This window comes from Gymnoscopelus braueri (genome assembly GCF_963280865.1).
Source record: "Gymnoscopelus braueri genome assembly, chromosome: 11".
In the NCBI taxonomy this organism is placed as follows: Eukaryota; Metazoa; Chordata; class Actinopteri; order Myctophiformes; family Myctophidae; genus Gymnoscopelus; species Gymnoscopelus braueri.
The window spans coordinates 35774304-35798379 of NC_137613.1; the positions used below are offsets into that span (position 1 = coordinate 35774304).

The 24076-nt window shown below is 43.1% G+C and overlaps 1 protein-coding gene across 2 annotated transcripts; it reads left to right on the forward strand.

Annotated features, from left to right (window-relative positions):
- The first annotated feature begins 665 nt into the window (after positions 1 to 665).
- Positions 666 to 19997, forward strand: jazf1a (JAZF zinc finger 1a). Of its 2 annotated transcripts, none has more exons than XM_080442279.1 (5): positions 666 to 954; positions 11553 to 11625; positions 14418 to 14624; positions 17791 to 17956; positions 18738 to 19997. In XM_080442279.1, the coding sequence occupies exons 1-5, from the start codon at positions 837 to 839 to the stop codon at positions 18912 to 18914; spliced, it is 741 nt and encodes a 246-aa protein (XP_080298405.1). In that variant the 5' UTR covers positions 666 to 836; the 3' UTR covers positions 18915 to 19997. The 2 variants fall into 2 exon arrangements, with proteins under 2 accessions (XP_080298405.1, XP_080298406.1); XM_080442280.1 differs by having other exon boundaries at positions 14418 to 14611; positions 17787 to 17956; positions 18738 to 19993.
- The last annotated feature ends 4079 nt before the right edge of the window (positions 19998 to 24076 follow it).

Sequence of the window (24076 nt, forward strand, 5' to 3'; positions counted from 1 at the left end):
ATATATTATATATATATATATATATATATATATATATATAATATATATATATATATAATATATATATATATATATATATATATATATACACTGTGTGTATATATATATCTATATATATATTATATATATATATATATATATATAATATATATATATATATATATATATATATATATATATAAACCCTATATAAATAATTATTTTATTATTATTTGTGTGTATTACGGTATGGTGAATGCATAATTATGTTCACATGCCAGCTGTCTCACATCATGTCTGCACCACTTGCACGTGTGGCTAGTGGCTACAACACATTTACCTGTGGATTTGCACAATGAGAGATTAAACCTCCTGTGATTTACATTCACTTGTGTGGGTTGGGTCAACAACACACTTTAAACCACCTTCACAATCACAGCAGCGCACACACACACACAGACACAAAGCTCCTCTCTGTCTTCCTCTATATTCAGCCGCCGCCGGGGCCCAGCAGCCCTCGGGGGGCACCGATTAAAAGCACCAACAGGTAGGGGAGAGAGAGAGAGAGAACATGACGTACATGCTCCCATCACCCACCCCCTCCACCTCTGATGTCTACCATCCCCACCCCCACCGTCCCTCCTCCTCCTCCCTCCCTCCTGCCTCCAGCTGCGTCCGCCGCTGCTCCCTGTCTGTCTGGCCGCCCCGGTGTGTGTGTTGCTCCGCTGCTCCCCCTGCTCTGCCCCGCCGCTCCCACCCACCCACCCCGGTACCCTGAAGCCTTGCCCTCCCTCCCTGCCTCCTCTCCCGGGGACGAACCCTTTTTATTTTTTAGTGGATGCACTTCTTTTGCAAACATGACGACAGGCATCGCCGCGGCGTCTTTCTTCTCCAACTGCTGCAGGTTCGGGGGTTGCGGTCTCCAGTTCGAGTCCCTGGCCGAGCTGATCGTCCACATCGAGGACAATCACATCGGTGAGCAGTCTGTCGGGGGGAGAGAGAGAGAGGGGAGCTAGCCCGGCTAAGCTAATGTAGCTAATGAAGCTCACACAGCAGCAAACATAGCGGAATGCAAAAAGCTCGGCTCCGTTTGCATTCCGCTATGTTGTGCTCGGTGCGGGTTCATTCGTGGCTCATAACAACTTCTCCAATCGTGTGGTCGTGACATGTGAATGCGGCTTGTGTGCTTGTTGTGCTTTGCGTTGGCGTTATTAAATATTTATTATTATTTGTGTTGCAACTGTGTGTGTTACCAGGGCCGTCTTCCATAAACTAGCATCCTATCCAAAGCAGCTAGCGTTTAGAGAGACGGGCTCCTGACCGTCTAAGATCCCATAGCCTGGAGGTACTGTCGCTCTGTGACTGGTTGCTTTGTTGTCAGGCAACTTGCGCGACTTGATGGAGACAACGTTGAAGAACACAAGTAGCGGTGGAAAAAGTACTACAAACCTTTTGAAAATAGCCGATACAAGCTCCGCGATGCACTGTGAGCTTGTAGATTGGCTATTTTCAAATGGTCAAATGTATTTAGGTCTGAATTGGTATGTGTGTTTTGTAATAATATTCTAAATCTACAAAGTAACTAGACAGTACAAGTTTCAAATAATTGTTATGGAGTAACTACAATTATTTGCCTTTTGAGACGTAATGGTGTAGAAATCAAAGTACTAGTTGGAAATACAAATACTCCAGTAAAGTAAAAAATACCTCAAAATTGTACATAAGTACAGTACTTGTGTACATGTACCCAGTTACTTTACACCACTGGCAATAGAAATGTAAATGGTTTTCCAATTTAAAGCTATTATCAAATAAATGTTGCCAGAATTGGAATAGTCTGTGTTAACTTGGACGCATTTAGCTAAAGTAAATTGGATTATTATGGAGGTAAAACAAGGTAATGCCTTATGTCTACCCTTTCAAAGATTTCAGAGAGAGGACCCATACTTTTTATGAAAGAGATCTTGTCAAAACATTGTGGACGCTGTTGTGTCCCTGACAACCAAGTGGCCAATCGCAGCAGGACAAGCCCCTCCGGGCACTGGGATATCAACTTTATCAAAGAGACGAGCCAATGTTTACGTTTACAGGCCTGTGCTGTTGGGCCCCTTTAACACAGTATTGAGCATAACAGCAGGTATCGCTGTTATCACCCTGTGTCTTTTGAGATGCTTTCATTGTAATTCCAATCAGGAAATCTTGGCACAACTTAATTACCACCACTGTTTGACACTGTTGTTTGAAGTTCTGCGACTTGCAATGACCCAAATACTGTCCAATGATAACAAAAACAATTTTTTTGTTCAGTATCAACTTGTTGCATGGCTGCAGTCAACCCCTGTGCAGTCTGTCATGCAGTACCATCATAATAATTATTCAGTTACTACTTTTTTATTGTAAAGAGTATATTTTTATGTGCTTTACAATTTATATTATACATTTTTCGACATTAGTATTTATTATATTTAGCAGACAGAATGATACAATACCAAGAAATGTGGTGTTTTAAATCACGATTCTGTCGTCAACTTTAGTATTGCCTGCTAATGTTACAAAAACACAGACTGCCCCATCCCATTGGCGGTCTGTGTTTCTCATAAGGACATAAAGTATCTCTGAGATTTAAACTAATTAGTAGCCGACAGTATAATGCTCGCCACTGTCTGAAGCACAGATCAACCTCTCACATTTAATGAGCAATTCATTGTGAAATCCTCCACGCCAGTGGATTTACTGTAATCTGCCCTAGCAGATTATACCATAAATGCATTTAGGCAGTTGACAACCAGTGAAACAAACTACCAGTCAGACAAGGCAGTGATTTACCAAGTAGCCCCGAGCTAATCATTATTAGTGGCATGCGTCCATGTTCAGCAGTCGAGGACGGCAGAGCAGGGAGGGAGGACGGGTAAATGGATGCTCCACTAAGCCAGTTTCCATGGCAACCTGGGGTCCAGGGCAGTTTATTGGCCGAGGAGGAATAGCACACCTGCTGCCCCATTAACAAAGGACCCCCCCCCCCCCTAACCAATCCGCTATGGCGGTGGCGATGACAGCCAATCACGCTGTCATCACATCAGGACAGGAAGAGTGTGCTGTGTTTCTTAGGTAAATGTGCTGTGTGTGAGTCTATAGAATTAGATTATCACACCATATGCTCAGTGGATCACTTCCAAATTAACCAAGAAGTGAAATCTAGACCGTCCGCCGTCTGCCCATATTACAGCCATGTGATCGTGTTTTACATTAGCCTTCGTACATGGGATATACGTATGTATACATGCGTGCCATTGCACGCTAGACTCGTTAGAGTACTGCTGTTAATTAATTTAACTCTGAGACTGTACAAATGTAGTACATTCTAAGAGTTATTATTAAGAAGTGGGTTCTTTGTGTAAACGTAAATAATTACATATATAGCCCATTTCACTCCATGCCAAACCCCACACGCGCACCCACCCATCTGGCTCTTAGATTGACCTCTGACCCGGGCAGTCAGCTGAGCAGAACGGAGGTCACGGGTCAGATCAGAGGGTTTTAATGAGATGAGATCCCCCTCCGCCGTGGCTCACCGCCACTGATCAGCTGAAGCATCCAAAGATTACACAGACCAATCAATAACACCCCCAAGATCACTTACCACTGGGAGAGAGAGGTGTGACAGATGTGGGGGTGGGGAGGCTGGTGTCTGCGATTGGCTATGTCTGTCTCCCTGGATTTAATTTGTGTGTGTGTGTGTGTGTGTGTGTGTGTGTGTGTGTGTGTGTGTGTGTGTGTGTGTGTGTGTGTGTGTGTGTGTGTGTGTGTGTGTGTGTGTGTGTGTGTGTGTGTGTGTGTGTGTGTGTGTGTGTGTGTGTGTGTGTGTGTGTGTGTGTGTGGGGGCTAGTTCTCGTGTTGTGTATCATTTAGAAATATGTAAATAGTTGTGGAGCAGAGATTTACACAGAAATACAGGTGGTCTCTAAGGTGATTGGAGGGCAGTGGAAAATAGTTTAGTTTTGCTAATGGATCAATTAATTAGAAGGGAGTATATCTCTGTCAGGTCAGGATGCATAATATTGCTTTTTCCCCAAATAGTCATCATAGTGCACCCTTACATTACCACAGACAACACTGCCCTCTAGTGGTAGAGTATACTATGTGCGGCCTGAAGACATTATTTTGTGTAGGCCCCCAGAAACGGTTCACTGCAAACATGCCAACATGAGTCATCTTTTCTTGATCTCCCCCCATCCTTATTTACTTTTCTTCATGCTGACAATAAGGCCAAACAATGGTTAAGGCTATGTTTTTAAAACATAATTTAATCCCTCGACGGAAATGATGATTTCCGCATTGAACGTGTACACTTTATCGAGGAGCCAAACAAAATGACCTCAGCAAACCATTGTTTGTTGTGTTTCTGTGTTGACACAAATCCTGGAGGTGAGGTGGCTGTGTAGGTAAGCTTTGAGGAATGCAGTGATCTCAGTCTCATCTAGCAGCGCGCCAGCGAGCGGCCTTGTTCCGTCTCCCCGTACAAGCACATACCTGCCTCTTACCTCAACACACAGACATGGGGAGGAAGGGAGGGAGGGAGGAAGGGGGGGGGGGATAGATTAAAAGAGAGGATGAGATTGAAAGCAGGCTGAAGAAGAGACAAGGGCAGAGCACCAGGGTTTTTCCCAACTCTCTCTCGGCCCGGCATAGACGGAAGTGGTATGATAATCAGACCCCTTTGCAGGGCTGATATCGTAATTATGAGATTAGTCTTTTTCTTCTTTCTGTCTTTTACCAGTTTTACTTAAGTAAAAGTATCAATACTGCAATGTAGAAGTACTCTGTTACAAATAAAACTCCAGAATTCAAAACTGACTTGAGTAAAAGTACAAAAGTATTGGTATCAAAATGTACTTAAAGCACCAAAAGTAAAAGTACTAAAATGTTTGAAAATAGCAGATCTACAAACCCACAACGCGTCGCGATGAGATGCGCAGTGAGCTTGTAGATCGGCTATTTTCAAATAGCCTAGATATAAAATAGGGCTAAAGTGGTTAATGTATGTTTTATAATATAATAATTTATATCTGCAAAGTAACTTGAAACTAAAGTTGACAAATAATTGTAGTGGAGTAAAAGTACCATATTTGTCTCTGAGATGTAGTGGAGTAAAAGTATAGACAATTGGAAATACTCCAGTAAAGTAAAAGTACCTCAAAATTGGACTTAAGTACAGTATTTGAGTAAATGTACTTAGTTACTTTACACCACTGGTTTTAGAGTTGTGATCAAAGGCTATGAAGCCCCCTGTCATCCTCCTTTGTCTTACCAGAAGGTGTCGGGCTAAGCACTGTGATTTAGTATGTATGTTTTGTTTTAAGGTTTTAGTAGGCCTATGTATGTTTAGCTGCAGCACCACAATGGAAATAATGCTTTGGGCTTTATTGTGATTATCCTTTTGAATATATGTGTACTTGTATTGTAATACATTTAAAGGGTAAGGGGGTTGTCCAGATAATACTAAGGCTGCAACGATTATTTTCTTAGCGATTATTTTATCGAGTACTTTTTCAAATAATTGAATAATCAAGAAGCATGCTTTTTGGATCATTAAAAAAAAGTATATATATATATATATATATATATATATATATATATATATATATATTATATATATATTATATATATACAAAAAAGTCCTAATGGATCTTTTATGATCTACTAAATCAATTATGTGTGATTAACCACTTAAACCCTATTTTATACCTTGCCGTACAACGGCGTCGTGCAAAAATACAGAAAATAGCTGATCTACGATCTCACAACGCGTCGCATCACAACACGTGAGCTTGTAGATCTGCTATTTTGGTTATTCCGATTTCATCTGTAATTTTTTATAATCGATTAAATCAATTAAGTTAGATTAACCATTGCACCCCTACATAATAGTCTGTACAAGTTTTGTACAAATTAGGGATAAAAACTTGAATATATGGCCTTTGCGTTATGACACGATAGTAACAGGGTATAACGAATAACAGGAACTTCAAACATTGTATGTGGACTTATAGGATTTACATGTCACATAATCGTCATAATTGTGTCCATGTGAAATTGTTCATAACATTCTTTAGCCGATCTAAATAGCCGATCTACAAGCTCACAATGCTTGTAGATCTATTTTTTTAACTTTCCATGTTTAAAGTTATTCAATATTTCTGTTATTTCATAGTATATTTAAGTTATTTGTCATACTGTATATGCCCTGTGCAATTTGAGTTGAAAGCTGAAAAGGCAAACAGGAATTATTTATGTTCAATGCCATAAACACAACATTGTTAATTGCAATTATTTATAAAACAACTAATCATCTTGACAGCCCTATTCACATGTAGTGCAAAAGGACATTGCAGTATACGATACACGAGAAAGACCTATATCTTAATCAGACCATTGTACACCCTCAAAGTTAGATTAACACGCTCACAGTAAAATCCTCACTGTGAATTCGTCCATTTTGTAAGAATGAAATAGAATTTACACTCAGGATCTTGCGGCACGTGGACAACATACACTTGACTGCTTTGTCCCCCTGCGGCGTGGCCTATGAGGGCTGGCAGCTCGTCAGGGTCAGGTGTGACACGGAAGGAAGGGTGTGTGCGTGTAGATGTTGGGTGTGCGGCGTAAGTCGCGTGTTCATCACACATCCTAAACGACCTGCCAGGGCGTAGCTGAGCAATTAGTGTGTCGGCATCCCAAACTGGAAATGCAACCCCACTATTTCAGTCCATGCATGTACGTATGTACCGTACACACACACACACACACACACACACACACACACACACACACACACACACACACACACACACACACACACACACACACACACACACACACACACAGTGCCTGCGGAAGTTAGAGGGCCCAAGTGCCCCACCAAGCTCTGGGAAATGTAATTACAGAGAGGTTTGCCCCCCCCCCCCACCACACACACACACACATCCCTGTAGTCCCTCCCTCCTCCTTTTCTCCCTTGCCTCCACTCTCCTCTCCCTCCATCCGGTGTCCCACTGTTTGAGGAACACATTAAAATGCTCTCTGTGGTTTAATTAGCAGGCTCCCAAACAAGCCCTGCATTCTTGGCCTCGCTGCAACACACACACACACACACACACACACACACACACACACACACACACACACACACACACACACACACACACACACACACACACACACACACACACACACACACACACACAAGCATATGCATATAAGAACATACACATGTGCCCACAAGCACACAGGGAATTATACATGAACACACACACACACACACACACACGCACACGCACACACACACACACACTCTCAAACACATACACGTGTACAACCACTGATATGCATTCACACACACATACAGAGCAGTGCCGACGGTGGTCAACAGGGGGCAGCAGTGTACTTCTGTTGGTTCGAGGCACAGGCTTGTGTTGAGTTAGCTTGGAGTGCCTGCTGATTGGTCAGTGCGTTTAATGACAGGACTTGTAATTAGGGAGATATTTATAGACCCTGGAGACCTGAGTGAAACATTTAAAGTATGCAACGCGCGTTCGCAACACTCACAGATATCACAAGTGGCAGCCTCCAATCAAACATAAGAGCTTTACCCATTGACGGTGAAATGAACCCATGTATTTGGGTACATATCATTTTGGGGGTCCTTAGCACGAAAAAAGCTTGAGAACTACTGATTTAGAACATTGGTTCTCAAAGTGGGGTCCGGGGGGACCCCCAGGGGTCTTTGAGGGAGTTCCAGGGGGTCCCCAGCCAAATGATAGATATAGGAACCAAATGGACCCTTATGGTTCTGTAACTCGGAGAGCGTACAAATACATTAATATTGATTTTACAATATAAATTGGGGTCCCAGAGATAGAAATGCCATTAAATGGGGCTCCCGTAGCCTAATGCATGTCAAACTGGGGGTCCTTGAAATTAAAATGGTTGAGAATCACTGCTAGAGCCGTGAAAATCTTCTCTTATGGGGGTTTCCTGGCATATGTTTTCAAATGTCTAATAAGTGTTAATTTGGGGGTCCTTGATGTGAAAAAAATTTGAGACCTACTGATTTAGAAGGCATTTGTAGAATTGTCCCTACAGCTAAAATGGATAGACGCACCATTGAGAGAGAGAGTGAGAGAGAGAGGGAGAATGTGTATGGTTGTCCCTGTTCTCCTGTTGCAATGGCAGTATCGCCGGTGTTTTGGCTTCCTGTCCTGCTAGGTGAGCGGAAGCCATTAAAGTCGGTGAACATTTATTGCTGCGCTCTCCCTCTCTGCACCTGGCTCAGTCCATTTCCCCTGACACCCCCCACCCTTACTCTTTTCTCCAGCCCCCCCCTCCACGTACACATAAACACACATATACACACTTACCTCATCTTGACCACTTCTTAAAGCCTCTAGTCTTATTAGTCTAATTATACGCAATTAGCATAAATCAACGTCAAGTATAAATTAGGCATATATTTTGAAGTGTCGTCTAATGACAAAATATGAACTCCAACTGGTTAATGTAACGTTATTTTAGCTGCCCTTTTGCTCTCAGTACATTTGTGATGGGAAACGGTCTGTATTTCTGCACCACCTTTTATCCAAAGAGCTTTACAAAGTGAGTTACATTCACCCTTTCGCACAACCGATGGCATATAGGCACCAACCTGCTCACTGGGAACAGTTAGGGGTTCAGTGTCTTGCTCAAGGACAGCGGTTTTCAACCTTTTTCATACCAAGGTCCATTATTTATTCTGCATTTGAGCCACGGATTTGCCATTTGATGAGATTTAGCCTCTCAGACCCAAGACTTAGAATATCTCTTCTACATTCCCTAATTGTGTAAACTTCTTAATTAGAATTAAGTAATGCAGATGTTTAACAATAATTTTACTCTTGAGAGGGTATCATCTTACGCTCTCAAGAGTTAAAGATCTATAAGGGTCCATTTGGTTACCGACTCTCCATTATTTAGCTGGGGACCACCTGAAACCCCCTCAAGGACCACTGGTGGTGGTTGAGAACCGCTGCTAAGGAGATGGATGAGCCAGTGCCCAATTTGATTTGTCTGCAACCGAACTACACTAATTACGCTTCTCATCACAGAAGCATTATCATGCTGCACTTACCTATACATTGAATTCACTGTACTGTACAACAGAGCTGTGTTTCAAACATTGCTACAACATTGTACCAGCAACACTTTTTCAAGTCTGTTCATTTGTCTGGTTTCCACCAGCTACAAGCTCCCACTTGGTGTGTGTGTGTGTGTGTGTGTGTGTGTGTGTGTGTGTGTGTGTGTGTGTGTGTGTGTGTGTGTGTGTGTGTGTGTGTGTGTGTGTGTGTGTGTGTGTGTGTGTGTGTGTGTGTGTGTGTGTGTGTGTGTGTGTGTGTGTGTGTGTGTGTGTGTGTGTGTGTGTGTGTGTGTGTGTGTCTGTCTCTCTCTCTCTCTCTCTCTCTGGTCTCCACATCTCAGCAGCAGGTAGGATGATTAAAGCACGGCTGTAAAAGGCCGCTGTGGACCACCGCAGTGGACCACCACAGACGTGTGTGTGTGTGTTTCAGAGGAAAGGAGATGATGGCGAGTGTGCATGCATGGTGCATGCAAGAGCGTGTGTGTGTGCACGACATGCACTTGCATGTGTGTAGTGTACATTTATTTAAGAGGGGAAAACATGGAATAGCAAGCAATAGAATAGACTGTGTTTCAGTGTGTTTTGTGTTTGTTGGTCTCCTTGGTTTTCTCCTGCGTGGTGGGAAGTCTGCATTCTTTCTTAATTATGAGGTGTGAAAGTCTGAAAACCAAAGTCCTAAGAGGGCCAACACACACACACACACACACGTGTGCACGCACGCTAAATTTGAGGCAGTGCCCAGTAGTGTTTTGTTAATTGATGTACAAAGATAATCCAGCTCTTAGCCATAATGGTTTGCATTGTAATGTACCGTACATGTGATAGCTATTATATGCACAGCTGTAATTGTGTGCGTGCGTGCGTGCGTGTGTGTGTAGGTCTAATAGACCTACACACACACGCACGCACGCACGCACACGCGCACAAAAAAACACAACACACATATTTTTATGATTCTTGTGTGTATATTCCTCTTTTGAACACTTGATGGCACTGGTAGCTCACAGATTAACCCAACTTCCCTCTCTTTTTTTTTTACACACACACACACACACACACACACACACACACACACACACACACACACACACACACACACACACACACACACACACACACACACACACACACACACACACACACACACTCCTGTTTTTCAGGTAGGGGGGCCTTTTGAAGTCAGGGTTGTTTCCCTCAGGCAGTGGAAGTTGCCTACTGTAGTGTTACTGATTTAGCAAGCAGACAGCGGGGAAGAAAACACACACACAAGTCTGTGTGATTTGCGTTCGCTTTTGTGTGTGTGTGTGTGTGTGTCACACTGTGTACATTCATCACACGCCTCTTCCTCCCAGCCGGGTCTCTCTCCCTTCGCTCTGCTCTTGGACAAATTTGCCACATTCAGACTCCAGAAATGATTATGCAGCTATGGGGCACTTAGAGGGAATGCTTTGCTAGTAAATTAAAACAAGCTTCGGCACCGGTGTAATAATAATAACGCTGCTCACGAAACGCACGTGAATACGTTATATGTCGGCTCCTGAACATGACGGACCGACGCACAGCCCTACAGAGAGAGGTGTGTGTGTGTGTGTGTGTGTGTGTGTGTGTGTGTGTGTGTGTGTGTGTGTGTGTGTGTGTGTGTGTGTGTGTGTGTGTGTGTGTGTGTGTGTGTGTGTGTGTGTGTGTGTGTGTGTGTGTGTGTGTGTGTGTGTGTGTGTGTGTGTGTGTGTGGGGGGAGCCCAGGTGATCTACAACGACAGGCTGGCAGTCAGCGGAGACGTATTACTCAGTTACATACTGAGAGTATTCACTCCAACATTTTCCCTTCATACTGGAAGCTTTAGAGTAGTGATTTATGTCTCTCTCTCTCTCTTGCTCAGCCTAACTCACTTTCTCTCACTCTTGCACTGTGTGTGAGTGTCTCTCGATCTCTTTCAGTCTCTCTGCATCTATCAGTTGATCCCTCGCATTCACAACAACATCACTGTTTGTTTACTTCCCTCCGCCTCTCTTTCCATATATCTCTCTCTCCATTTTCAATTCAAAGGGGCTTTATTGGCATGAGAAAACACGAGTTTACATTGCCAAAGCAAAGGTGGAACAAAACAAACAAAACAATTAAAAGGGAATAAATAAATGTGTAAACAGAGCTGTGTTACAATGCAACTTGAGATAACTGTCTTACAAAACCATAGGAATTGTGCATTTTCTCTCAGAAATAGTTATAAATCCACCATTGAAACAAATGGCAGCAATATTTCAATGATTTGCATTCACACTTGGTACACAAAACCTTTGGGACAAATAGCAGCAGATCTTTCAAATGTATTTGAAATTGTGCACAAATAGAGTTTTTCCAAATGTGTTTAAAGGTTCTTGCTCTGCTTGTCTCTCTCTCTCTCAGACACAGATCCACGGGTCCTGGAGAAGCAAGAGCAACAGCAGCCCACATATCTGGCCCTGAGCTACATCAACAGGTAAACACACACACACACACACACACACACACACACACACACACACACACACACACACACACACCCCCACACCACCCCCACCATTACATATGCACACAGCACAGGCATACAGGATGGGTAAATCTATAGAGGGCAGTATTGCTCCACCGTTGGGAGCTGTGTGTGTGTGTGCGCGCGTATGTGCACGTGCGTGCGCATGCGTGTGTCTGGCTTGCGGCGAACAGCATGGGTGACTGATCCCTTCCCATAGACATGGCGGTGAGTCATCCCTGTACCAGCAGACAACCACACAACACAATCACTCCTGACACACACACACACACACACACACACACACACACACACACACACACACACACACACACACACTGTACAGAGCCAGCAGCATTCATATTATTGTGTGAGTGAGTGAGAGTGCGGTGTACCGATGTCTCATGTCCTACTCAACCACCATTAAATCATTCCAAGAGAACGATGAGAAAGACAACAGGGAGAGAGAGAGAGAGAGAGAGAGAGAGGAGTGAGATGCAGGGGGAGAGAGAGGAGTGAGAGCCAATGGGAGGAATAGACAGAGTGAGAGGCAGAGAGAGAGGGAAAGGGTGTGTGGGAGAGAGAGCGTTTATTTCTGTGGTAAGTGTTCAAGTGGTGAGACTGTAAATGTCATCTCTACTTATTGTACCATGTTGAGATGACTTCACACAGGAGGAGTTCAAAGAACGACCTTGTCTCTTCATCTCCCTCTGTACCAGCAAGACCACAGAACAGCCGTAACATGCCACAAATAACAATAACACGATTACCTTTTTTGTTATCGTGCTACTATTCATTTATAGATATATAGTGGAACCTGATTTGCTTGGTTGTCGTACGTTTCACACAAGCACAATGCAGCAAAGAAGGAATATAATAAATAAATATAGAACATTTAGTAGAGCCATATTTTTTTGTATTTCGAGCAAGGTTCAGCCCGGTTTATCGCAGGATTTAAAGACTATTCTGAAGTGTTTTGAACAAACTAGAGGTTCGGGCCGCTACGCAGCCCTCTCACCACCGATCCGACTGATGTGCTCATATATGGACATCTCTGTATCTGTCAGTCCTCGTCCCTTTGATGCCCATATATGGAGATCCCTGATGTCGTCAGTATATGTCCATATATGGGCATGCCCTCTTTAGTACTGACTGATTTGTTTGCGCCTGATGTCATGACGACACATTGAGGTTAGACAATACACTCCATATTTGGGCGTACCTGCATTGGGAACTGGCTATGGCTGAGTCATGGTGACATGAGCGTGACGATGTGGTCCGCCTGCCCTCCGGCCAGCCGGGCCGAACCTCCCTTAAGCCTATTTTAATATAGGATGATGTTCCGCTATAAGCTTACGTTTCATGGTATTTATCCTGTGCGTGTGTGAGTGAGCAATAAGGTTTATTTACTTTTATTCACGATTTATGTCCGTTGTCTCCCTCTCTTGACGGAGAGAGGTAACTGCAACAACGTACGAACTACAATAAAGATGTCAGCGAATCCAGTGTTCAATCCAGTAAGCGATAATCTGCTTCTGATTGGCTGAAACAGGGGTAGGGAGCGCTCGGCTGTGTTAAGCTTGGACCGCAAATAACTTTATTGACATTGTCAACTAGTCAGTGTCTTAGTCACCAGGGTTGAAAAATGTCTCAATTGATGAGTAAGGAAACCACTGCAGATGTAATGTGCTTGTTATATTTTACTAGTCCATACCCGGTGAAGTGCGCAGGCAAAAGTAGTTGCAAATGTGGGGTTATGCTGTGTCCCGTGTAACACAGTGGGTCTGTGGATTCGACGCATGCGCAGTTCGATCATTCATCCCATACCTCGCGGGGCCATCCCACAACTGGGCAGCCGTAACCATGGCAACATTCTTTGACATAAAAAACGCTAATAAACAGCTAACAGTTGGGGAAAGCGAAAAATGGGCTTCGCTGTTAGGTGCACATGGTAATGGTCAATGGCTGTGTGCACATTCAGATCAATTGCTCCAGCCAGTGAGGAGAACCGGGCAGAAGAGATTTAGGTCTCACCACATGTTGGTCTCAGAGGTTTGTACAATTATTATAGGAGGATTAACATACTGTACCCGAGTAAGTGCTTTATTATAGTTATGAGAATGGGAAAGCTGAGTAAAAAGAACAGAATATCACGCACACAACAAATCCACTCTATAGTGATGTACAGCGCCAGTGAATTAACTGGAGGAGAATGAAACGGCATGAAATACACTACAATGATTTAACCCATTATTAAGACCTGAGGCAGATTCTACAAATGTCTTCTAAATCAGTAGTTCTCAAACCTTTTCGTGCCAAGGACCCCCATAATGATGTGTATCTGGCCGCAGACCCCCCATCTGAAAATGTTTTGTGCCAGGGACGCCCAGAAGAGAAGAGTTGTGTTAAAATAATGCAAAATTAAGTTTTTTTTAAACGCTTTCAAGATTTTTCAAAAATGCTTCTGGGGGGTCCCTGGAACAAAATGTTTTGAGATGGGGGTCGGCGGCCAAATACATTTCATTTTGGGTGGTCCTTGACATTGACAGAACCACTGATATTACAGCAACATAATTATAAAAAAAAAAAAAAGTTAGGATTTAGAAGACATTTGTAGAATATATATTAAAAGATTTGCACAAATCTTCACGATTTTTCAAAAATAGCAGATCTACAACTATGAGCTTGTATATCTGCTATTTTTTTATAGCCAAAGAAATCTTAAAATTGTGTGTGTGTATGTGTGTGTGTGTGTGTCTCAGGTTCATGACGGACGCGGCGCGCCGGGAGCAGGAGACCATGAAGAAGAAGGCGCCCAAGCTGTCCCTGTCCATCACGGGGGGCATGTCCAGGAACAGCACGGCCACGCCCCCTCGCCACACCAGCGGTAACCTGACGCCCCCCGTCACTCCTCCCATCACCCCCTCCTCCTCCTTCCGCAGCAGCACGCCCACAGGTAACGCAGGCGTGTGTGTGTGTGTGTGTGTGTGTGTGTGTGTGTGTGTTTCCACGTGTTTTCCCTGTGTCAGCGTGTCTGTATGTTTGTATATACAGTAAGTATGGTTGGGTGTGTATGGTGGTGTGGGAGCAGTGGTGGTAGAAGTACTCAGTTTTTTTTTTGTTGCTTAGTCACTTAACCCATTCACTCCGGGAACGCATCAGTCATTTTTAGATTTCTTTGGCTATTCAAAAATAGCAGATCTACAAGCTCATAGCGCGGCACTCGGTGCCGCGCTATGAGCTTGTAGATCTGCTATTTTTTGAAAAATCGTTAAAACTTTGTGCAAATATTTGAATATATATATACAGTATATACATAACATAAGTGTTGCTATAATATCAAAGATTATAAGATTTGCGCACATTTTTCACGATTTTTACACTACTAGCCTACTATTTACATCTACACTACAGTAAATAGTTCATTGGCCAGCGTCCCCCGGTGTAGAGGGAAAAAAAGGAGCGGGCCTAGTATAGGCCCCTCTACACCAAATGTGTCTTTGTCGAATATGACCGACCTACTTGCTCACAGTCCTGTTTTCACTCACCGTTTGCCCGAGAATAGGGAGACTAGGGTTCATGTGGTTAAGTAAGTGAAAGTAGCAATACCACCATGTAGAAATATTTGTCACAAGTGAAAGTCCTGTATTCAAAAGTAACAAACTAAGTGCAAAAGTATTTGTGTACAAATGTAACCAAATGGACCCCATTTGGTCACATTTGCGCAGTCTCCTGGTCCAGTATTGATGACTATGAGATGAATGGAGCCCAGCGTAGAGTAGTAGGCCTGTCGCAATGACTACGTAATCGTCTAATCGCAATCATTTGAGATAATCGCAAGAATTTTTCGTCACAATCGTTTCCATGTTGAAAAAATGTTCATACATTTTCAAATATTAAAAGAAGCAGAAATGGCGGATCTACAAGCTTACAACGTTCGCGACACGTTGTAAAGCTTGTAGATCTGCCATTTCTGCAATTTTTTTTAAGTATAAAATGATAAATATGTCAATAATTTAAGTTATTTGTCATATCATATGAAAAAAAAACGGAAATAAAAATGTTATTCATATATTCCAACGTTCCAATGCCAAACACACAATTAAATCGTCTATCGCAATTATTTGAGTGACAATTAATGGTCAACTTAATCCATTAACACATTCCATGCCAGAGTTTAATCTCATAATGTACTCACCAGTGCCAGCGTTTTATTGTTGTTTTTTTGTTTTTTTCATGTCGCCACAGACCTCGCTAAATAAGTTAAAAGTGCGCGTTCATTTGGTTCTAAACACACAGCGGATCTGTGAGAAACGGCCAGCGAAAATAGTTTCCAAATGCGAGCCGCCATCTTGAAGATACAGTGGATCAACGCTAAACAGTGATCAGCGAGGAGAAAAACAACAACCGAGAAAATCGAGTTTTAAACAGGATCCCAGACAGGAAGCGGATACGATCGAAAAAAACGGAACCCGAATAATTCTGTTTCCGACCGGAAACCGGAAACGGAAATGGATAAAAAAAAATTCGGAAAGTGCACCTGGGGCAATTTCAATGGGAATCGGCGGTTTGCGTAGATCTACGCGACTGGCACGCTGCGGCTTTAAATAGGTTCGCGTAGATCTACGCGACTGGCATTCAATGTGTTAAGACCTGGAACGCATCTGTGTCACTTTAGATTTCTTTGGCTATTCAAAAATAGCAGATATACAAGCTCATAGCCGCGCTATGAGCTTGTAGATCTGCTATTTTAGAAAAATTGTGAAAAAAATAAAAAATAAAAAATAAAAAAACTGTTAGGATTTAGAAAACATTTTAAGAATCGGACTCAGGCCTTAATGGGTTAAATGTGTAATGGTGACGGCCCTAGTGTGCATTGTTGGTGTTGTGTGGAGCTGTGCAGTGAGCAGGCCGCTCAACACTCTGCTAATTACACGGCAGCTGTCACGCTGTGCGTTGGCCTGGGACCCCGTGTTCCCCGGCCCAAAAGCAGATGTCCAATTCCAGCCCGAATGGTGGTGAGCATAGCGTTAGGTCTGGGCTTATGTGCACAAATAGGAATATGCATGTGCGCACGCACACACTTCTGTATTGCTACACTTGTGAGGACATCCACATTTTTTTTAACACCCAATCCTGAAGCCTGAGTTATATTTGGTTTGCGCACCGGTGTCGTGCATCGAGAATAGCTGATCTACAAGCTTAAAACGTGTCACAGAGCGATTGCAGTGTGTGTGCTTGTGGATCTGCTCATTTCAGTGTGTGACACTGGCGCATAACTTGAGTAATACAAATCAGGCATAACCCCTAAAACTAATCGTAAACCCAACCCAACTTCAATAGCCGTTTTAACCGTAAAACAACCATTTCTCTTGTGAGGACCAGTGTGTTTAGCAAATTCTACTTTACTTGTGTGTAGATTTGGCCCTCAAGTATAATGACACACACGCGCGCGCGCGCACACGCACACCTACTTTCAACATGTGCCAGGGTGCCATCCATTTCCTCATGCTGAGGTGCAGCATTTCCTGTGAAATGGTGGGGGGTCAGAGTGTGTGTGTGTGCGTGTGTGAGTGTGTAGCTCTTTGTTGCTGCCTGTGCATGTTAGTAATGTGGTATCTGGATGTGCGTGTGTGTGTGTGTGCGCGCGCATGTGTGAATGGAAAATGTTCTGCTCTTAGTAAAGCACTTTTTCCAGGCTCAGCGATGAGGATCACTCCCACTTAATGATCTCTTTCTCGGTGCCAACCCCCAGCCTTTTGATATACCCAACACCCCCCAACACACACACACACACACACACACACACACACACACACACACACACACACACACACACACACACACACACACACACACACACACACACACCCCGTGTCCCCCAACACACGCATCAGACTCCTGCAGGGTGCTTTCCAGTAATATTCTAGCCGCTAACCCAGTGTTTCCCAAACGGTTGCTCGGGACCCATTTTTGGGTCAAATACCCACTTTTATGGGTCGTGAGTAAATATCCCGTCTCATAAAAATAAAATTATTGTAAAGAATTCCATACATTAAAAAACAGTGAATATAGCAGAGAAGTGGTTTAATATGACTAAACAAAGTGCTTTGTGTGTGGAATCTCTGCAGGCAGCGAGTACGATGAGGAAGAGGTGGACTACGAGGAGTCTGACAGTGATGAGTCGTGGACCACAGAGAGCGCCATCAGCTCCGAGTCCATCCTCAGCTCCATGTGCATGAATGGCGGAGAGGAGAAGCCCTTCGCCTGCCCCGTGCCAGGCTGCAAGAAGAGATACAAGGTGTTCTACCATTTCAATATGGGACTGTTTGGTACCGGGCGGGGCAAATATATCAATATTATATTGATATCATAATCGGAAATTAGATACCCTCTGGTATTTCGGATATTGTAATGGCACGATATGGCACAAAGTGTCTTCTTTTCCTGGTTTTAATCAGTTTTATGCTTCAAGTTTAAACAGTTTCAAGAATTGTGAAATGGCCAACCTACGAGCTCACATCCAAGCTTAGATCAGCTATTTTCTCCATTTTAGAAAATGTTTGAATTTTTAAATATGTATACCATCGCAATATTGATATCGAGGTATATAAAAAAATATCGTGACATTAGATTTTCGCCCGTAGTAATACCAGTTCCGCACAGTGGCGTCCCCAGGATTTACATTTAGGGCAGGCGAAATTTTTCGCAGACATTTCAACTCAATCGAAAATCGGCGAAAGTGGCCGTTTTCAAGTTGTTTTGGCCATTATCTCTGGAACAGTTTGCTCAGTTCAAAGCTTGTTGGATGCGTGACTTTGAGGACATTAAGCACGCTATGACACCTTTTCGGGTTATTTGTTTTTTTTAGGGGAGGCGAGATCTTAGTTGGGCAGGCGACCGCCTGCCCTGCCTCTACAGTGGGTACGCCACTGGTTCCGCGGTAGTGCCTGATCAATATGGGACTGTTGGAACTGATTCCGTAATTGATGACTGATATATGTGGCCATTTTTTTGATTCAGTAAAATTGTAATTTATTCTTTTATCATTTTCCTGTATTTCCCTGCCATGTCCTCCCCAGAATGTGAACGGTATCAAATACCACGCCAAGAACGGCCACCGCACCCAGATCCGCGTGAGGAAGCCCTTCAAGTGCCGCTGTGGGAAGAGCTACAAGACCTCCCAGGGCCTGAGGCACCATACCATCACCTTCCATCCGCCCGTCTCCACCGAGATCCTGCGCAAGATGCAGGGCTGAAAGGCCGTGCGGAGCTGCACCCGAAACCAAGCCCCAACCCAAGCATTCCTAAACCCCACCTTACCCCAACCCCCCCCCCCCCCCCGCCCCCGACACCCACTCCTACACACTAAAGGATCAAGTGCATGCTTTAAGTTTTTTATTTTGTTTTACTCTTTGCCTTGTATTACGTTATCTTTTTATTTTTTCGTTCTTATTTTATATATATATATATCTATATCACTTTGTACTTTTGAATGACGTATCTTTGTAGTTTTCAATGTTGTACATTTGCACATTCGTATATGCTATCACACTTTTCTTTCATTTTTTTTTTCATTTTACTCGCGTAAAGGTGCTAACTGTAAAAAACAAACAACAAGAGAGAAAAAGACAAAAAACAAAAAGGAAGCGAGAAACGCAAAGCGAGCGGGAGGAAGAGGAAATGCAACTAAGCCCTGCCCCCTTTTTTTGCCATTGGTCTACAAATAGAAGGAAGTCAACTCCCTGTGTGCGTGTGTGAGAGGGAGGGAGGGGGGCAGGGCAGTGGGCTTAAGCCCATAAGAGTTAACTTATACAGGATATAAGAAATAGATCTATCGATATATAAAACATAGATATGTATCTGTATATAAAAAAGAAATATAAGTATTCATGAGCATATACATAAATAGTTACACTTTATTTCCAAGCTTTATTTTATATATTTCTTTCATGTTTTAGGTATCGCGTGTATTTTTTTTTCTCATGTGTTTTATTATCTGTCAAAGTGTTCCTTTTCATTCCTTATTGACTGAGATGACCAGTGTTGCCTCAGTCCGACACTACAGCAGCATTCTTCCCTCAGTACTTCCCGTAATGCCAAGACGATAACACGATATTCCCCTTTTTAAAAACATCTCGGCCAATTTTGGGTCTCAGCGCCACAGAGAAATAATAATTGCGTACCGACTCCTTTGGGGAATTTTTATTCACCGTACAATTGCACACAGGTGAAAATTACATTTACCCATCCTAAATATTAGGAGCAGTGGGCGGGGCGCTATTAAGTGTCTTGCATTTTGACATGGGGGGGGGGGGGGGACCGGGGGTGAACTGGGTACATTCCCAGACAGCCCTCTCTGCCCACTCAGTTATGGCCTTCCCAACTCTCTAGTCTCTCAAGACAGATGCGTTTGACTCCCACAATTTCCAAATGCTTCCGCCTACGCGCCGCTTCCGTTTGGCCTTGGGGCGGTCGCGTAAATAACTCCCGACTGGAAAACGAAGCAGTCGAAACCTATAGCTAGCTTACTGTTTAAGCAGAAATGGACATTTTGGGTTCAACTCTTTCAGAAAGAAGAAGCTGTCACCTTCCATTGGAAGGAGACAGCTTCCTCTTCTCATCCTTTTACCCGGGTGGAATTAATACTGACCCGTCTCTGGAGCATTCAAAGATTGTGGGAGGGATAGGGCTGGCTTGAGAGACTTAAGCCCGATTCATGCTTGACTCATACTTGAGTCGCACAAAATTTGAATTTTATCTAGGGGTGAATCCTACAGTGAGATAATTTTATCGGCGATCAGGGAAGGATGCTCATTTCAATGCTATTTTATTGCTAAAGGTCCAACAGAATCTTTTTTTTTTTAATGTCCTTCACAGATGACAATTCATCTTCATGTTTCCACAACTTACGTTCTCACCATTTCCACACCAGGATTCCTGGTCCGGGAATCCCCAGTGCTGTGTTCATCAGATTTGGCCTTGAAACGGGGCTAAAGCATCATGCTGTTTTGCTCCAGTTGCCAAGAGTTGTTGTTTTTCTAATTGTTCTCATTTTTCCATGATTGTTGCCAACAGCTCATCACTGCCAAACACTGACCATACCATGTGCCTGAGGAGGGAGGGGGGGGGGGTGGGGGGGGGACTTTAGGAGACAGTTTGTCTTCATCCAGGAGGCCGAAAATGTATGTCGCCGATCTTTTTTTAACGGCGCCTCCAAATGTCTGGATCAATGGACGGAATGTTTTTTCTTTCATGCATGCTTTCTGTGTTTAAGGGATGTATCATGTACTGTAGGTGTGGGGGACGAGTTGATTTGTATTTTTCAAGAGATTACCATCTACAACCTTTCATTGTAGATCACAGCATTCCAGTACATTGTGAGTGTGAGAGTGTGTGTGTGTGTGTGCGTGTGTGTGTGTGCGCACAAGTTGTGAGCGTACATTGCTTTAGTTGCCCAGTGGTTCTCAAAGTGGAGTCCGGGGAGGCGGGGACCGCCAGGGTTCCATGGGGTCCCCTGCAAAATGAGGAACGGTTTAAACACTTAAAGCCCCATTTTATCTTTGGCCTATTTGAGAAATGGCTGATCTACGAGCTCACAACTTAACGCAATCACAGCGTTATGAGCTTATAGATCGGCTGTTCATGAGAAATGTTGACAGATGTTCTCTTGGAGATTCCTGGCATGAAGTACTTCTCAAATGGGGGTCCATGGCCAAAATACGTGTCAATTTAGGGGTCCTTGACGTGAAGATTGTTTGAGAACCACTGTTGTAGCCAAGTCTTCTTTGCAGTATCTTGGGTCCGTTGGCCCAATAGTGTTATTCCTCTCTGTGTTCCAGTGCTACATAGTTGTTCTGTGGCTGTCATGTTTTCTGTGCCAGGCTGTCACTTTGGAGCTCCTGCAGAGCAGGAGAGCGGAGGTAGAATTGTGTCACACTGCGTTGCAGTGGCCAATGATCGCATCGTTTGTTGCCTCCAGAGAGAAAAAAAACAATGCAGTGCCCATACCAAGACTCATTCATGATGTCATTTCCCCCATCATGGACTTTTTTTTTTGTACTTTCCAATGGTTCAGTGCCGGAAACATTTCTATATTCTGTAATTTTGTTGATGGGTATAGTGCAGTGACCTCCCACATGCACACACCCTCCACTCCTCCACAAGTCCGCTGTTGTTGTCATAGGCAAGCATGGCAAGTGGCCAATACAATAGGTGGTATACCCAAATTTTACAAGCACAAAGTTTACTTATAAGTTTATCGCCACGGCAGTGAGCTCATCATGGCAAAGTTAGAGCCCGACCGATATATATCGGCCATTATTTGACTTTATATTTTTTTTACAACATCGATATTTGCAATTATGCAGCTGATGTGTCCCAATCATTATACATGTAGGTGAAAGTTTTTCAAAAATGATCAAATTTTTTTTTATTGAACTTAAGAGGTTAAATCAAATAAAAAGTTCATTTTTTGTTAAAATAAAATGTTGCTTCTAAGTTTAATGTCAAATAGATTTTTTATAATTGATTAAAAAATGTAGCACTTTTTGACAAAATGTCATCTGTTACCATCAGTATCCGTGTTTGGGGCCCAAAAATCGGTCATCGGTCGGGCTTTACTAACCAGAGAGCTGCCCAGAAAGAGATAGTCATGAGCAGCAGTGTTTGCGTGTGACCGACAACCTTTTTTCTTCTTCTTCTATTTACCCTCGGGTGTCCTTGCCATACCTCACGGCCCAGGGAGTGAGTTTGCGTGTCGGGGATTAGAGTGGAGACAAAGAGTCGGGGGGGGGGGTCTGTCAAACACTCGTAAAAAAAAAACATCCCCTCTCCCACCGGAGACCACTGCCGCTATGGCAACAGCTAGGACACAACTAATAACGAGGGCCAGTCGCAGTATTAAGACATGTTGGGGGGGAGGGGGGAGCAGTGGAGGCCATGTGCATGAAAGGGAGGGAGGGAGGGATTTGGACTCATACTGTGTACAGTGAATGTATTGTAACGTGTGTCTGTCAAGTGCTTTTAAATTATATATTTTCGTATGTCAACGTGGAGACCGATGTTTCCTTTTTTTTGTATGGGGAATGGGGGGGGGGGGGAGTGGGTTATGAGGAGAGTGACTTGTACGTGATGTCAGACTGTCTTTCTATCTACAAAAGAAGCTGCTTCATACATGTAATCAGGAAACATTTGAGAAAAAAAAACAGGAAAATAAATGAAAAGCTGTATATAATTTGTTGTGTTTATTTCTTAAGGTGTGTAGACATGGGACGCTTCAAATGAATGACGAGGCTACATTTTCTTCATTTCATCCTCGACTTTTGTATTAACTGCAGTCAAATGAGGCGTGGTTTCTAAATTGTGTATAGTTGGATGTTTCTTATTGGGATGATGCTGGAAGATTGGCTAGATTTGAAGTGTTGAATGGAGCTTGTACAGGTGAAAGCATGTCTAGAAAGGCTACTAAAGCCTAATTTATACTCTGTATAAATGGTCAGTATCATGACATGATACTGACTTGATACTAACCATGATACTGACTTGATACTAACCATGATACTGACTTGATACCAACTATGATACTGACTGACTCACACAGGCTGTTTACTATGGTAACATGACAGGGCCTGTGACAGGGCCATGACAGCCCTGCCATTCAGTGCTGTAAGAGGGGCCTGATGTGACAGGGCCTGACATCCATATGCAGTACAATTCCAGTTAAAATCGTAAAAGGCTTGTTTTACTCTCCCTGGGAAGTAGGCTAATAATTACATAATAATCACATACTAACCATCCCGTTTAATGTAAAATGTGAAATTTGGAATTCGATAAGATGTTTTCTAAATTATATAAGCAGCACAATACTCAATAAAAATAAAGCGGGTGTTGGCGGGCGGTAAGGGACCCGGATATTGGCCCAAGAAGGTTGAGAAACATTGATTTAGAGTTAAACGAAGCGTACTTTATTCATAAAGACCTTTTGCAATACACGTTAAAACCTCCAGTTGCATTCTCACACAACAACAGCTCGACTGGGACTTGACATACACACGTCACACACACACATGACTAAGTTGTAATTATGGTGTGTTTTATGGAACTTTTGAAAGCCTGGATACGACACGGTCAGTGGTCACCTTGAAATGGCAGTACAGTATCAGACAAGCAGAATTTGAATAATCTGGTAGTTGAGATTGAGAACGGGTTCAGCGCACATACATACATACAAACGTACACACACACACACACAGGGACAGAAATGGACCATGAAAAAAAAAAACATTTAAAAGAAAATCACATTTCTAGATTCAACACAAATATCAAAGTACTTCATGAAAGTGCCTGTAACTTCTCATCCTGCCGTAGCCTTTCGGTCTGCCAAAGGCATTTACAAAACCTCCATAGTAAAACAATAGCG

Coding starts and splice junctions, on each gene's coding strand:
- jazf1a (XM_080442279.1), top strand. CDS start 837: ATGACGACAGGCATCGCCGCGGCGTCTTTCTTCTCCAACTGCTGCAGG. Junction 14,625..17,790: donor CCCACAGGTAACGCAGGCGT/GTGTGTGTGTGT, acceptor CTCTGCAGGCAG/CGAGTACGATGAGGAAGAGG. Junction 17,957..18,737: donor GCTGCAAGAAGAGATACAAG/GTGTTCTACCAT, acceptor TGTCCTCCCCAG/AATGTGAACGGTATCAAATA.